We start from the raw sequence: 17293 nt of genomic DNA on the forward strand, positions 1-17293 counted from the left end.
TAGCTGATAAAGGGCTCACATCCAGAATATATAAAGAACTCTTATAACTATGTACTAAACAAACAAGCAAACAAACAAAACAATAATAAATGGGTAATAGATTTAAATAGATGCCTTGCTAGAGAAGATATATAAGTGGTAAATAAACACCTGAAAAGATGTAAGTCTAGGGAAAAGATAATTAAAACTCCTACATAGCCACTAAAATGGGTAACATCAAAAAACTAGCAGTGCCAGTTGTTGGCAGGGATGTGGAGAAACTGGAACTCTCATACATTGCTGTCGAGAATGTAAAATAACAAAACTGCTTTGAGAAACAGTTTGGCAATTTTGTAGAAGATCAAACATATGACTCAGCAGTTTGACTTATAAGTTTCTACCTAAGGGAAATGAAAACATGCCCACATATGTAAATGTTCATAACATTACTCATAATAGCCAAAACTAGAAACAGTCCACGTACACATTACCTAGTGAATGGATAGGCAAAAATACTGTGCATCTACACAATGGAATACTCAGCAATAAAAAGGGCCAAATCTTAAAAACATACAATAAGTTAAATAAGCAAGACACAAAAGACTACATATTATGATTTAATTTCTGAAGTTTTTTTTAAAATAGACTTTATTTTTTAGAGCACCTTTAGGTTCACAGCAATATTGAAGAGAAGGTACGCAGATTTCTCATATAAGTGCTACTTCACCTCCCCCAAATTCCATGTGCGTTGCCTTCCCTATTATAAACATCTCCCACCAGAGTAGTACATTTGTTACAACTGATGAACCTATAAGTTGGACAAATGTATAATGACATATATCCATCATTATAGTATCACACAGACTAGTTTCACTGCCTGAAATTCATTCTCTTCCCATCCCCATACCTTGGCAAACCTTACTGTCTCTGTAATTTTGCATTTTCCAGTGTCATAGTTGGAATCATACAATTTGTAGCCTTTTCATATTTGCTTCTTTCACTTAGTTTTATGCATTCAACTTTCTTCCATGTCATTTCATGGCCAAGTAACTCATTTCTTTTTAGCAGTGAATAATATTCCATTGTCTGAATTATTTTTCTGTTCACACTTACTGAATGACATCTTGGTTGCTTCCAAGTTTTGACAATTCTGAATAATAAAACACCCGTAAACATCACTGCATGGATTTGCATGGGCGTAAGTTTTTAATTCCTTTGGGTGAATGCAAAGGAATATGATCACTGGATCATACAGTAAGAGGATGTTGAGTTTTTTAAGAAATTGACAAACCATCTTCCAAAAGTGGCTGTGCCATTTTGCATTCCCACCAGCAACGAATGAGAGTTCCTGTTGCTCCACATCCTTGTCAGCATTTGGTGATGTCAGTGTTCCAAATTTTGGCCATTCTAATAGGTATGTAGTGGTATCTCACCTGTTGACTTAAGTTGCATTTCCCAGATGTCATGTGATGGAGAGCATCTTTTCATATGCTTATTTGTCATCTGTATATCTTTGGCGAAGTCTCTGTTAAGAACTTTGGATCATTTTTTTAAATTGGATTGTTTTTCTTACTGTTGAATTTTAAGAGTTTCTCATATATTTTGGATAATAGTCCATTATCAGATGTCTTTTGTAAATATTTTCTCCCAGCCTGTGGTTTCTCTTTTTATCTCTTGGTGAAAAACTATATAGATAGAAAGCAGATAGTTGTTGCCTGGGGAGTTTTTTTTGCAAATGGGCACAAGGAAACTTTTTGGGGTGATAGAATTTTACCAGGACTGAATTGTGGTGATGATTGTACAACTGTATAAGTTTACTAAAAATTATCAAACTGTGTATTTTAATTGGGTGAATTTTGTGATTTTTAAGTTATGCCTCAGTAAAACTATTAAAAATAATCTTAAGGAAATAGCAGAAAAACAGTAAAGCTACTGTGCTCAACTTATACAAGATAGGTGACAGCAAGGTGAAGAGGCTAGTATTGAAACACTAGGCTTTCTCCTAAAGCCCGTTCTTTTGTACTCCCCATTGTACCTGGAATGCCCACCTGAACAGGTTACCTGCTAAAGGGCCTGTATTGCATTCTGAATCAAAATTCTCCTTAGTTATCAATTTTAAAACCTTTTTATTTTTAACCTTACTTAGAGATTCCTTATTAGCAAGTTTGCTGGATGGAGTAAGAGCCTCTGGTAACAGAGACGTTTGTGTAAAAATGACATCAACCCATAAAGGTCAACGATGGGGGTTACTCAGCATGCCTGTAGATGAGGAAGTAGAGAGCCTTCATCTTAGATTCCTGGCTACACCTCCAAGTAAGTATTGATTTAAATATAATTGCATTTCTATCTATCTAATGAATAATAATTTAAGAATTAAGAATGCAGGTCTCTAAATCTTTTTGGACCTTTTCATCTCCTTACAGATGGCAACTTTGCAGATGCTGTATTCAGGTTCAATGCTAATATTTCATATAGCGGAGTTCTGCATGCAGTGACACAGGATGTAAGATAAATTGTATCCTAATTTGTTCATTGTCATTAACTTTCGGTATGGAAACTTTTTTGAAATAATCTGTGTTCACCTAGGGTCTCTTCTCAGAAAACAAAGAAAAACTGATCAATAATGCCATAACGGCATTATTGTCCCAAGAGGGAGATGTTGTTGCTTCAAATGCAGAACTTGAGAGTCAGTTCCAGGCTGTGAGGAGGCTTGTGGCTTCCAAAGCTGGCTTTCTAGCCTTTACTCAGCTTCCAAAGTAAGTTGTCTCCTGAAACATACCTTCTTTTAGAGAATTTGAACAATTCAAAACAAATAATCAACAATTTACCTCTTTATAGCTGACTGAGCTTGATAACTTTTATATGGTGATATGGTAGTTTTTATTCATGAGGAAAAAAAGAAAGATGAGTGGAACCGAAGGGGGATATTGGTATCATACTCGCCCGTAATATTACTGACTCTTGTTTTAGTTAATTCTAATGGGAAATTACATGTCTTTTAGTTTTAATTAACCATAAAGTCTTCCCCTTCAAAGAAAGTAAGTTACGAAAACTGGTATGTTCTAGAAGCGGGATTCAAAATATATAATCACTTCAGTAATGCAATGGAAACTTAAGATGACTTATTATATTATATTTTAAGAATGAAATAATAGAATAATGCTCTGATATTGCTATTATATACTTTTTCCCCCACAAGGTTTCGGGAGCGTCTGGGAGTGAAGGTAGTAAAAGCACTCAAGAGGAACAACAATGGAGTAATCCATGCAGCTGTTGATATGCTCTGTGCTCTCATGTGTGTAAGTAGTGTTTTTCTTAAATCGGCTGATGATTTAAATTTCCACAAACCCATTTTACCAATGAAATTCAGTGTTTCTGTATTTCCTAAATTGCTCTTATAACCATTTATTTATTCAAGTAAACATTTGTTTAGCACATCTTATAGACACTGTGCTACATAATAGACATACAAAAATGTTAAGGCAAAGCTCCTTCCCTCCTTGAAATCACTGATAGTTTATTAAGGTAAGCTTATGTGTGCAATAAAAAGTTGCAGAGACCATGGAATGCCTCAAAAGCAGCACTTAATTTTGGTTTTGTGGTCAAGAGAAGATAAAAGATTCTAGGCTAATCTTTCATAAGATATGTATTGGGGGTGCACAGGATTACGAGTTATAGCTAGAGAGATACATGCAGTTAGTCATAAAAAAGCCTTTCGTATCAGACAAAGAAGCTAGATTTTTACCCTGTAGTAAGAAAACTGAAAAATTTTTCACCAGGGGAGCAGTAATCTATCAGGTTTAAATTTTAGAAAGTTCAAGGGTGCTATGTGGAGAGTAGATCACAGGTAAAGTCAGAGGCAGGTAGACCATGTAAGGATGCCAAGGTAGGATAGGGGCTAAAGAAGGCACATTTGAAAGCTGTTTGAGAAGTAGAGGTCCGACTTGGTGACAACTTGTTTGGCGGGGGGAAAGCAATTGTTCAGTATAACTGAAATTTCTGATTTACTCAATGGTGTATAGAGTAGATGGTACTTTATTTGTATGTAAAGTGTTTTAGGCAACTTTGCGGCATAGAACAAACGAAAGTAATCACCTTGCATTTATTCTCAAAAGTGAATTTTATTGTTTTTATTACTACAAGTAAATCCATTGAAAGAATTAATGGGACAACTAGAACATGAAATACCTGTAGTATGAAACAAACACATTGAGCCCTCATTACCCATTAGGTTTTGGCTACGTGTTTTACATGAATTATCTCACTTAAGCTTTGCAACAGTGTTATGAGACAAGTACATACTCTCAGTCCCACAGTATGGCTGAGGAAAAGGAGACTAAGAGTTAAAGTAACTTTCCTTGTTTAAGGTCAGATGTAGCCAATAGCAGAATTAGGATTTTATCTTTATTCCTAACTATCATTCTGGAATCCTTTTTTACTCTCAGTTATTCCAAGAGTCAAAAGATAATCACCTTGAGACAAATATTTGCTATGAATTTTAGTACTTGCTTTTCAATGCTAAGTTTTATTTCAAATTTAAATTATAAAATTGAGGAAGCAGGAATGGGTGTCATTTGTCTTGTGAGAAGCTTTCTGACTTTTGCGAAAGTACCCCATGCAGTACTACCCACAGTAACTTGGTGGGTAAATTATGAAGTCTCATCAGACTCCCAGGGAAATCATTACTTTCGCCTCCTTCTCTTATCAATTCTTTCTGTGTTTAATGAATATGCTTTATAAATGACTTTTGTGTGATGCCAGCACATGAGAGTGCTCATGAATTATCACTGTTTTTAATCAATAGCCCATGCATGATGACTATGACTTAAGACAAGAACAGCTAAACAAAGCTTCTCTTCTCTCTTCAAAGAAGTTTCTGGAAAACTTACTGGAGAAATTTAATTCCCATGTGGTAAGTTGTAATTAAATTTGTTGTAATTATAGATACCATACTTTATTGAAAAGTATTCCAGAACTGCAACATGAACAGTTTTTTAATTATAGCCCCTAACTTTGGTCAGTATTGGTCACAGTTCAGTTTGGTCACTAATAATAAATTTTCCATATTAGGACTGTATCCATTCATCTAGGAGGGATGGATTGTAATGCCTTTAGATTTTTATAATGATATTTCAGATTTTTGATATTTTGTCTTTCTATTAAAATATGATTATGAAATAAGCCTTTCTAAAAAAAAAATTAAGCCTAATCTTTGTTCTTCAGTCACTGGTTAACAATATTGGAGACAAGCAGTCAATGAAATCTTATTAGAAGGAACATGATCAAATTGCCAGATTTTTGCAAGTATTGTCAGTGATTGCTTTTAATACAAATTTACAATAACTTTAGTTATAGATGTTTGAGGACTCTTTGTTATTCTCTCGAAATTTTAATTTTAATTATTTTCCTTTTGAGATGATAAGCAACGAGTTTGCTACATTAGGAAAACAAGTACTACTTCAAACTTCGAACCTCTTGTTGAGAAATTAAATGTTTACTTCTAACATAGAATAATAGAAGGAAACACATTATTGCTATATTTTGAATGAAGCTCTCTATCCTGAGTCAAGGTAATGTTACTTTGTTTCAGGATCATGGGACCGGTGCCCTGGTTATTAGTTCACTCTTGGACTTCCTTACTTTTGCCCTCTGTGCTCCATATAGTGAGACAACAGAAGGGCAGCAGTTTGATATGCTCTTAGAAATGGTAGCATCCAATGGAAGAACCCTCTTTAAACTCTTTCAGGTAAGAGCTTATATTTTCTTATCAGATAAGAACTAATCTAAGAGAACCACTTTTTGGTTCAGTTTGTTTTTAAAATATTGCTTGTTTGATCCTATAGTAATGTTGATAAATACATGATCACATTAGGACATTAATTCCACAGACTTTTGATATTTCATGTAGAGCTTTGTCAATGGCTTTTAATCACTTTTTGATGCTGTCACCCATCTTTTTCATCTTTAAGTGATGAAAAACTCATTTTTTTTTCTGCGGTAGGCCCAAAGTTCCCTTGTCTTTACAAATTCTCAAATAATAAGATGATCTTTAGCAGGACTGTTTATAAGCAATTTAAAATATTATTTCATATTGTTACCATTGGGGCGATTTAAAATCCACCGTCACCTCAGTAGCACTGAAGGGTACCTCGGTTCTTTTTGCCAACACAATAAAGAATTACTGATCAGCAAGATTTAGAAAAAGTAAGATTTATTAAAATACATTTCAAGAGAGAAATGGGCTATGTCAGAGAAGACTGGAAACAAAAGGTATAATTAAAGTATATTCCAAGGGAGGGGCAGGTTACAGTGAAGAGGGCTGTAAAGCCTCAGAAGTGGGGAAGTCTGTATTATATTAGATAGGGCTGTGATGGGATGTTACGAGGATGGTGCTCGGTGATTGGCATGTGAGGTCATTCTGATTGATATTTAGCTGTTATATAGCATTCTGCCTACTGCACATGCGGTTACCCAGAATTCAGTCTATTATAATTAGATTCATGAACTTCTGAGCATAGGCATGATATTATAATGATGGTGTAATGAGGCTAAGGGCATAAGGTTAGTGTAGGACTGACTGCACAAACGCTTGTGGCTATATTGAACCAGCCACTAGTTTATGGATCTTCACTCCTTTGAACCTCAGGATGTAGGGGTAATTTATAACCATAAAATGAGTGTTCCAGAGAGGTACTTAGGGAGGTCTTTGGGAGGGGCTTTCATTCCCTAGTTGCTCATATCTACCTAACACCCCAGCAGTATGATACTGTAGTATTTATTATATACGTGTGTGTGATATTTTATATTAACTTATAAATGTCAGTTCCTATTTTTAATAACATTGCTTGATATTTATTCAAATAAGTATAATACATATTATTCAAATAAGTGTGAGCTATTTCCTATTACTGTAAACTCTGTTTTAGTATCTCTAAGACGATATATTGTAAGAATACCTAAAATTTTTAACCAAACTCATCTGACTTTGAGATATATTCTTTATTAATTTTATGTTTTATACTTTTATTAAATTATGTATCTTCTTTAAAAGCAAAAACTAAATATGTTGGAATAAAATTATTTTATTCTGTGGTACGTTCCTCGCCCCACCCCCCACCCCATTTTAAAGCATCCTTCCATGGCAATTATAAAGGGAGCTGGATTGGTTATGAAGGCAATAATAGAGGTAAGAGAACAATTTTAAAATTTTAAACTTAGTTGAATGTTGATTGGCTATTTTAATTGAAGCTGACAAAATTACCTTTAAATCTTTTATGGGAAATGTGCAGTTTTTCTTTGTGAGGAAAGTAATTTTAAATCTTTATTCAGAAATTCATTTACAATGAATTGCAGAAACAATTTGCAGTAATAAACTAAGTTTTAAGTTCTTAAGTGAGATAAGAGCAAATAAATCTTGCTATTCCTAAATTATTTATTTTATTTAAAAAGAATTAAAAGTTAGAATTTTTCCTTGTTTTTTTTGGGGGGGGAGTTGGTGGTGGTGGTATTGGAATCTTCAGGTACTGAAGTTACATAGAAATCTGTCAATGGTGTTTCAGTTTATAGCAAAGTGGTATCAAATAAGAACAGAACTAAATATTAGTTCCTCATGCTAAAGTGCATTTGTAATTAATCTCTAAGAGAACAGGACATGATATCGTCAGAATCAGGATGTTTCTCCAAAATAGTTGGTTTACCTTCGTTTTTTAGAAGTTGCGATTTGTGGCTATGAATGTCAACTTGCTTACTGGATGTTTACAGTGACATTAGTCTAAATGACTTTTAAATTCTTGTACTCTTTTGCTGCATGTAGTAATTTGGATAAAATGTAAGAGCGCCTTTTTCATCAAAAACAATCAGCAATTGTAGTTCATAAATATAACATGTAGCTAAATAGTAAGCACAGAATTAGTATACTCTTGAGTAGCTGTTAAAAATTATATATAACTATTGCTGGTAGAACATCAAAGTTATTTGACTTAAGTCTAAATGGCTTTTGAATTCTTGTATTCTTTTGTTTTCATGTAGTAATTTGGATAAAATGTAAGAGTGCCCCATTTATCAAAAGACTTGGCAATTGTAGCTCATAAATATAACGTGTAGCTAAATAATAAGCACAGAACTAGCATACTCTTAAGTAGCTGTTTAGGAATTAAGGAATTAAGCTGGTAGAACATCAAAAGTTTATTTGTATTTTTATTGTGTATATACAACTAAAGGCTAATTTTCCCTCTAGCTAATGAGTTCTATACTCATTTTAGCTTCCAAAGTACCACATCTCTCATTTACAGAGCTTGCAGTAGCCAAGGACAGTAAGGATCAAGAGACCAAACAAAAGTGTATCCCTGACACTGCTCCACCACTGTATTGCCATTAATTCAGAAGTATTTATTGAGTGCCAGGTATAACCAAAATGCCTACTTTGGGCTTCAGTACAAACCACATATGTCAGATTCATAGCTAGTGACAAAAGCTGATGTCTTTGTAATGATAATATTATTTATTTACACTGAAATCTTGACAAGTATCTTGAAATATTTTTTCTGATTGTAAAAGCATTATATGATCTTTGAAGAAACATTGGGATGTTCAGAAAAAATACACAATAAATAAAAATAAATCATCTGTATTTTTACCATCTATAGTTAACTGCTATTATTGGCATTTTTAAAATTTCCTCTTATACTGTTTACTGTTCTAAAAGATATATGTATGTATACATACTATATATATATGTTCATATATATACTACATATTTATCCAAATGACATATGTACATATTCAGTTGTACTATATACTTATACTTTTTTTAGTAACATTGTAACCATTTTTAATTTTCGACAGTTGTCTTAAATATCACATTTGTTTGCTTAATTTATAGTTCTATAATTAGTTTGATTAGGTGTTCTATCTGTTCTATCCTGTTGCCAAACTGAGTCCATATAAGTAAAATCAGAATTAAAAGAATTACTCTTATATCACATCATTCTTTAAAAAAAATAGAGAATTGTATTTACTATGAAAATTAATATACTGTTAATAACAAAAGCAAGGCAGATTTGCAGATGCCTTTGGTAGTAATTGGCAATTTCCCTGTGTTACCTCTCCCCTTTGTTGGCTAATTATGTACTCAGGGAATGAACCTTTGCTTAATTAATAAGTAAAGTTTAATTTATAGGAAATTTGGAAATATTTAAACTTCATTCTAAAGGCAAATAATACTTTTAAAATTATGTATACTACTGCTCACCTGTGTCGTTTTAAGGGTAATCGAAGGTACATTTTTAAGTTTTATTGTGTACTGAATGATTATTTTATCTAGAGATGTAAAATCAATTTTACAAAATTAGGATAGCTTGCTTTAGATTGCTGCTTTAGGGATCATTTTACCCTTTTTCCAAAGGAAGGTGACAAGGAAATTGCTACAAAAATGCAGGAGCTTGCCCTAAGTGAAGGTGCCTTACCTCGACATTTGCATACTGCGATGTTTACCATAAGCTCAGATCAAAGGATGCTTACAAATAGGTAGGTTAAATTTAATTTACTGTAAATTAACTTGCTGTTTAGAGAATGAACTCAGTAATTACATAAAACAAACTGAATAAGTGTTTGGATTATACAAATGTTTCGTTGTTTTTGTTTGTTTGTTTGTTTGTTTGATTGTTTTTGATTCCCCTTGTTCTCCTTTTCCTTATTCAAGAATTATGCAGAAATGATCATTGTCCCTGCCCCTGGATAACTTGAGAGGAATAAAATAAAACTGTTTGCTTTTTCCTCCACTATCCTATTATCAGGCTCTGCACCTACAGTCATGCAACTAGAACGTGGAAAAGAGTGCACAGAAGCATGTAGAACTAGGAACCATATGCCCAGGCTTTTTCTCCTTATACTTCCCTCTGATTATCTTGCATGCAGATGACCCCATGTAAAAACTTTGCATAATCAATTTTTAAATATCTTTAGTCAGTGAGATACTCTACTTTAAGAATTTACTAACCAGTCTAACCTAGGCCTGTCCTAAATCTCTTATAAGCAGTTCTCCCTTTGGCAAATCATCTTTTTTATAATAATGATTCAAATATAAGGAAACACATATTTCTATTCATTTACTCCAGGCTATATGAATTCTAGCCCTTTTAAACTTTATGATTCCCAGTATGTGACCCTGTCAGATATCCATGTTTTGATTCAGTTTAAAAAAAAAAAAAAGGTATGACTTTTAATTATGTTCTTTTTGACTTTTTAAATAATAATACATTGCTGACTTATGTTCACTTTATGATACTATAAATTTCTTTTATCACCTACATCCAGTTATTCAGTGTCTTAGTATGCTGCCTTGCCAATAGTTTTCTACTGTTTATACTATTATACGAAGCTATATGCATCCCTCACTTGTAAATGTTGGCCACAAAAGTAGTCTTTTATGTTGCCTGAGAGGATAGAAAGATGCAAAAGGAAGGTTATTTCTTTGGTGTACTACCTTATTAGTAATGCTAGACATCATCTTCCATTACAGTAGACTTATTTGATGTCTTATTCTATTAAGCCCCCCATGTTAGATGTTTGCTTGTGTTCCTCTTTATTGTTAATCAGTTACTTTCCCTACTCTAATCAATCACAATATTTAAAAGCTGTCAAATTATAATAGGAATACTACTTTTTATTTTCATTGCTCTATCTTTTACAAATTGCTATTATAAAATGTTATCTCTTTTATCCCCCAATTAAAGCCTTTTTAGGAATCATTGATACGATACCTACCAAATGCCAGTGAAGGAAATTACAAGTGTAATTACTTCAATACGTTAACTTTCAAATAGGCACAGGAATGAACAGTTTTAGTAGTGTTCATTTTTATGGTGACAGAACAAAGTATAATTTGCGTTTTCTTCTGGGAATATAACGTTTAAATACACAAGACTGTAGGTGATTATTTGATTATTTCCCTCACAGGTTTCATGCCCATTCTTAGAGCAAATGGCAGTGAATCCCTACCAAAGCACAGAAGGGTCAGCGGTGAATAAAATATATTCCTTGCTCATGAAGAGCTTCTAGCCTAGGACAAATGTTATCATGAGGATTAAGATTAATAAATTACTAAGGCATAGGTTCAACATGGATCTAGATTTTCACTTTAAACCAAAATATGCTTTTAGCTAACTCAAAAGTGGGACAAGTAGACTAATTTGCTTCAAGTGCTTTAAGTCTTTGTCCAAACTCCAAAACTGAAAATATTTTCTATCTCTGACCTTGTCAGGTTATATTATATTAGAACTGTTGACTTTTGTTCGTGTTCAGAATTCCAGAGAAAGCCAAAATACTAAAAGTCACTATTGTCAGGACTTGTTATACAAACTAGCTGTATCATTAAGCCTAATTTTTTTTTTTTATTATTGTACAAACAAATTATATCAAGTTCAGTTTTTTTCCTATCTCTAAATGGGGTAAGAACCTACTTAATGTTCAGGTCTATAGAAAATTAGTGAGTGTATCAGGGAAGCATTTTAATTTGGAGAAAATTCTAAATGCTAGCAATATTTGAATTACTATTTCATACATCTCCAAATTAAAATTAATTTTTAATATTTAACAGAATGATTTTTTTACTGTAGTCATATTTCTTATGTGATATTTTGTTTTTAAAAATTCCTTTCTGTTCTAGCTGAGATAAAGCAGCAAACCTTTCTCAACGTCTGCTTTTTTCAGACAGCTAAGTAGACATTTAGTGGGACTCTGGACAGCTGATAATGCAACTGCAACAAACTTGTTGAAACGCATTTTGGTAAGTCAGTTGAATAACTGGAAAGATTTATATTTTCTTGCCCAATAACATTTTATTAGTTATACTGTTAAAAGTTTTAAGTTTATTTGTTTTTCATTTAAAAGATATTTATCATAGGGGCATTCATATAATAAATTCTACCCTAAATAACTAAATTATAGTATTTATTAGGGTTTTGAAGACTAAATTTTCTTTTGTGTAGTTTTGAAAATGGATTTTATGCCTTGTTTTTGTTTTTAGCCACCAGGCTTGCTGGCATACTTGGATAGCGCAGATTCAGTTCCTGAGAAGGATGCTGATCGGATGCATGTTAGAGATAATGTGAAAATAGCAATGGTAAATATGATTGTCCTAAGTATCTTCTCAGGATGAAAGAGTACTTTCTTCTGAAACACACTAAAAATTTCAGAAATGAACCAAGAATTTACTGTATTGAATAGTATTTTTAAAAAATATTAATAACTTTATTGAGATAAAATTTATATCAAAAAACTCACCTGTTTTAAGTGTACAATTTAATTTCTTGTATATTTACAGTTATGTACCTATTATCGCAATCTAACTTTATAAATAGTAATAATTAGCTATTTTAATTATTAAAGTTGGGCTATCTTTGAGAAAATCAATATTTTTTGAGATGTCCTCACCCCATTTCTCTGTCTGCTCCCACTTCCCACTTGCATCTGGCCACCTCTCTAAAATGAATCATCTTGAAAACTAAGCAGACAGGTTAAGATTTCCCAAACAAAAAATATAATTTATTGTAGAAATTTTCACCTTGTATTTTCATTGAGCCCTAACATCTTGTATTTATTTAATCATGTAAAATAAATTGTGTGACTCAGCTTTACTTAGATTAAAATAAATTTCAAATAGGACTATCATGGATTTTTAACATTTTTTACAGGATCAGTATGGAAAATTTAATAAAGTTCCGGAGTGGCAAAGACTAGCTGGAAAAGCTGCTAAAGAAGTTGAAAAATTTGCCAAAGAAAAAGTGGATCTTGTGTTAATGCATTGGAGAGATAGAATGGGTATTGCACAAAAAGAGGTAAAAATAAAATCTGCTTTCAAACTTCTAGCACTTATGTATATCTTAGGTTTACTTCAGCTGTTGCTGTTCAAGAGATGGTAGTCAGATATTTCTGACTAAACACCTGAAGAAATGTTGGCTAATATTGATTCACATTTTTACATAAATTTTTCTTTATTCATAGTTTTATGAATCAACAGTAAAGGTTTTAGTTAGGTATTTCATATGAAATTTAATATAAAATTCTCTTAATTTTCTATTGTAACTTCCAATTTCCATACTTTTTCATTCATATGTATCTGTTTTCCTTCTCTGAAATTTGTTTTTTAGCTATAAGAATAAAGGTGTCCTTCTTGTTTAGCTTTTTAATTCAGAGCTAGCCAGAAAAGTGTTTTGGAAATAAGATTCACGTTTTTAAAGTAAATTTACTGTGTGTACTTAAATTTTTCAATATAAAACAGTTTTAGTCTCATTTGTCAGAATGTAGTATGTGCTACAGAACCTAATTCAGTAATGTACATTCTTCTATTTAAGATGATTGTGCAGTGGTTAAGAATGATTTAAGATGTCTGGTAAAAGTTAATTCACAATTTTTTTTGACCATACTTATTTCCTTTTAACCTTCTCTTTATTTATGGTAGCTATTTCCTCATTCAAGGAAAGTAATATAAGTATCTTTCTAGAACAAGTTTCTCATGAATTTTCAAAATACCTAACATAAGACATTAGATGCAACAGAACAAATATTAGTCTTGTGTGTATCTGAAATTTGAAACCAAAATAAAGTTCTTTAGAACTTGAGCTTAACGGGTTAATGCTAACTTGTATGAGTGACATATACAATATAAAGAATCATTAGATAGGCTTTCAAATGGCTAGGAAAGTAAAAAGAATACTGAACTTTGAATTACTTAACCTAAATTTGAGCCTGGTTTCATCACTTATTAACCCATATAGAAAAATGGGTTTTCAAAATCTTTCCTTTTTCCTCAAATCAGAATAACAAGACCTCCCTTCTCTATCCTATAGGGTTGCTTTGCTGTACAAGCAAGATAGTAATAAAAGCACTATGGACATGTCTGGTCATAATATCGCTATGGCATTTGACCAATTGAAAACCTAATCTACAAATATGATGTGAATGATTTTCACAGTTACTAAAAATTATAAGCTCCTGCCTTCAGGTAGTTAAATCTATTTAAAATAATAGTTGTTTCAAGCTGTTAGATATAATTATACTGAAAATAACTTTTTGGCATTAGATTTCATACATCACATTTATCCAGCTTAAGCTTTTAAACACAAAATTATTTTAGCTAGAAATGTAGTTAACATCTATTATTTAAAGACAATTCAGAGGGAAAAGAATGATTTTTTAGTGTCAATAATGTTTTATTGGTCTTTTGGTTTTACTTAGTGGAGTGTTATCTAAAGTGTTGAGCAAATAATGCTGCCAAATAGATACATGCTGGTAAGAAATTATTTTGGTAGCAAATTAATTATTTCTTCCAGGATACTGTATTAAGTATTAATTACTTGTAATGAAACTGAATAATCTTATTACTATTTTATTTGTAGAAATATTAACACGAAAATATGGAATGATCTTGTGCTTTAGCTAAAGTCTAAAAATTAACCATTGTCAAGATTAACCAACTAGTCTTTGAAATTAACTGCATTTCTTATGTAATCAGAATGTTTATGAAGCCAATTCCATATGTAGCTAATGTTTTTCATTGGATTAATAATAACCTTTGGCTAATATATAAAATGGCTTTTTACTTCTTTATGTTATTTTCAGTTTAGGGATTTGTTTAGCCATTTAGAGCTTCTAGCCTAAGTCTCAAAATCAGTCAGCTCAGTTTATGGTGAGCTGGTTGCCCTTTGTCTGTATAGCATTTACATTTTCATTGCTCTAGACTCCCAGCTTTTTGTCCTGAGGGCAGGGAAAATCGAAGAAAGTACTCCTTAATTAGAGATTTCAAGGAAAAGTTTGTTATTAATACTACATTTTTGAATTGTTTACAAACTTTGTTTACATTCCCTTACATTAGTTTTCATGATAGTGCACAGAATTGAAATTTGTAAGAAATATTGCCCTAACCAGTAGGTTTTATATTTCAAATAGCATTTACTTTTTAAAATGTACTACCCATTTTACCTTTTGTTCTGTCATCTAGTCTGTTTTCTTGCTTTATTTTATATAATTTGCCACTTCTTTAATGAAGGTACACACTTTCATGTTTTAATCTATACTACTTTCTACTTTTGTTTCTATCACACTGAAGATTAGAATTTTTGAGTCTAAAATACGTACAAGTTTTACTTGGGGCAAAAAATTTTAACCTCCAGTCCATGTATAGACTTCAAGAAATCTTTAAAATCTTCCCCTCCAGTTGTAAACCTTATTTAGATGTCTTTCTCTGGAATAGAGGCCATAGCTGTCTTTGAATTCTCAAATGGGTTTATACTTTCTAAAATTTAAGTCATAGACTTAGAGAAGCAGGTGGGCTGTTTTCCATCTTAAAGTGAAGGTAATTTATATTGGCGAGATCCTAGTATAATCTGTATAATAGTTATAGCTTAGCAGTTAGAGACTCACTCTCATTTTTATTTTCTTTAAATTTTTATTTTTTCCTTTTTACAATTATATTCAGGACAGAAACAATATGGTGAGTTTAAGTTCCTGCTACGTGTGTGAAATTCATTAAACTGCCTGGCATGTGGAGTCATCTTTGATATTCTTTGTCTAATAAATTCAAATCTCACTTCACATGTGTCTGAATGTAGATACTTATTTCTTGTCCATTAGCTATTTCAATTTATACTTGCTCCTCTTGGCTTTGGTAGCAGTTTAATAACCTGTAACCTTTTGCATTTATTATTTTCCCATGACTTTTGTATTAACTGCATGTCAGTGTTTAAAACGAGTCACTGTTTTTGACTGTTATAAATTTTATTAATCATCACTATAAACTTTAACAAAGTTTGGTGTTGAAACAATAACTTTAGGCTACGTGGAAAATTTTTCATCAACACTATAGATATATATGCTGACAAAGCATCACATCGTGATATAATCTAATATATTCATATTTCATAGATTTTGATTGATTAATTTTGTTTCTGCCGAAATTTGATGAAGGAAATGTTTCTCATCACTTACAAAGTGATGAATCTTCTGACTGAGCCTATTTGGTAGCCCTAGACTGAGCACTATGAACTTTTTTCCTTTTCCAGAATTTAAATCAAAAACCAGTAGTTCTCCGAAAGAGAAGACAAAGAATAAAAATAGAAGCAAATTGGGATCTCTTCTATTATAGGTAAACTTTAAACCTTTTTTCCAACATAGATTAAATTTGGCATTGCCATTAGAGGAATCATAACAGATTTTTGTTTTGTTTTCTTAGACCTAATACTTTACGCTGTAGATATTTTTATGCTATCAAGGTCAAGAACTATAACTGCTAAATTTGGTATGAATAGTGATGCTTCAATAAAATTAAGGACTTTTATAGAGTGTTGGTAGTGTAAGGAGCCAAAGTTACTTTTAAAATTTTATTAAGGCTTATAAATGTTTACCTTAAAACACTTTATAATGGTTTAGAAATAACGGCATCATAACTTCTTTAAGCCTTTTTGGAAATGGAGTTTTAAAAGAGGTGAATGATGAAAACATGAGACTCATGGAAAATGCATATAAATGTTAGCCTACCTCACACATACTTTTCCAGCTTTTCTAATATGGTAACCCCTTCTTCTCCTCATTTATTAACCCCTCCCCCCCAATACATACACATAGAAAGACTGCGAAACAAACATTTTGGGGAGTTTGTAAAACTTTCTGAGATAATTCACAGTACTCAGTCTAGAAGCTGATTTCTTGATTATACCTTGGCTTTGAAAACTTCCCACAGTACTTTTAAAGTCTATAGTATGCACATAGTATGGCCTTAAGAATATGCCTTAATTTTCTTCCTCAAGAATCCTTCAATTGTGTTGTCCCTTTCTAGAACTCCCTTGGAACTCTGACGTCACACTTTCTAGGAGGATTGCAGACTGAAAATGAAGCCTATCCATTCCCAGTTCAGATTTGTGTTCAGATTTATTACAATACTTAAATTATTTCAGAGATAAAAGGAAGATATTTTGAAAATAGCAATCAGAGCTTGGCAATTTCTTAGTTTGTAAAGTTCTAATCTAGAATGTTGTTCATCCCACACACCTCACACCCAGTAATCCAGAAATTCTTACCTCAACCTGAAATTTCATATTGGATTATTATTATTTTCTGGCTAGAATTTATATTATCAATAAATATTAAAATGGAAATATCTTATTATTTTGAAATTCACACAGATTTGTTTTATTGCTTGGGTTCATTTTCTTCCCCAATATTTTATTATGAAAACTTTCAAACATTCAGTAAAGGTAAAAATATTTTACAGTGAATACTTATATACCTATCACCAAAATTCTACCATTAACATTTTACT

General features: G+C 32.0%; 1 protein-coding gene across 4 annotated transcripts in view; it reads left to right on the top strand.

Annotated features, from left to right (window-relative positions):
• DNAJC13 (DnaJ heat shock protein family (Hsp40) member C13) overlaps positions 1-17293 on the top strand; it is a 108165-nt gene that overhangs the window by 37885 nt on the left and 52987 nt on the right. For 2 of the 4 annotated variants that reach the window (XM_039837143.1, XM_039837141.1), the window contains 13 exons: positions 2126-2292; positions 2403-2482; positions 2566-2735; positions 3179-3278; positions 4784-4891; positions 5570-5725; positions 7109-7165; positions 9383-9504; positions 11689-11764; positions 12005-12100; positions 12672-12815; positions 15455-15469; positions 16038-16120. In XM_039837143.1, coding sequence (XP_039693077.1) covers positions 2126-2292; positions 2403-2482; positions 2566-2735; positions 3179-3278; positions 4784-4891; positions 5570-5725; positions 7109-7165; positions 9383-9504; positions 11689-11764; positions 12005-12100; positions 12672-12815; positions 15455-15469; positions 16038-16120 — 1374 coding nt within the window. The remainder of the gene's footprint in view (positions 1-2125; positions 2293-2402; positions 2483-2565; positions 2736-3178; positions 3279-4783; positions 4892-5569; positions 5726-7108; positions 7166-9382; positions 9505-11688; positions 11765-12004; positions 12101-12671; positions 12816-15454; positions 15470-16037; positions 16121-17293) is intronic. The other 2 variants (XM_039837144.1, XM_039837142.1) reach the window with 1 other exon arrangement.

Source organism: Pteropus medius, unplaced genomic scaffold (genome assembly GCF_902729225.1).
Source record: "Pteropus medius unplaced genomic scaffold, Ma_sr-lr_union100, whole genome shotgun sequence".
NCBI lineage: Eukaryota > Metazoa > Chordata > Mammalia > Chiroptera > Pteropodidae > Pteropus > Pteropus medius.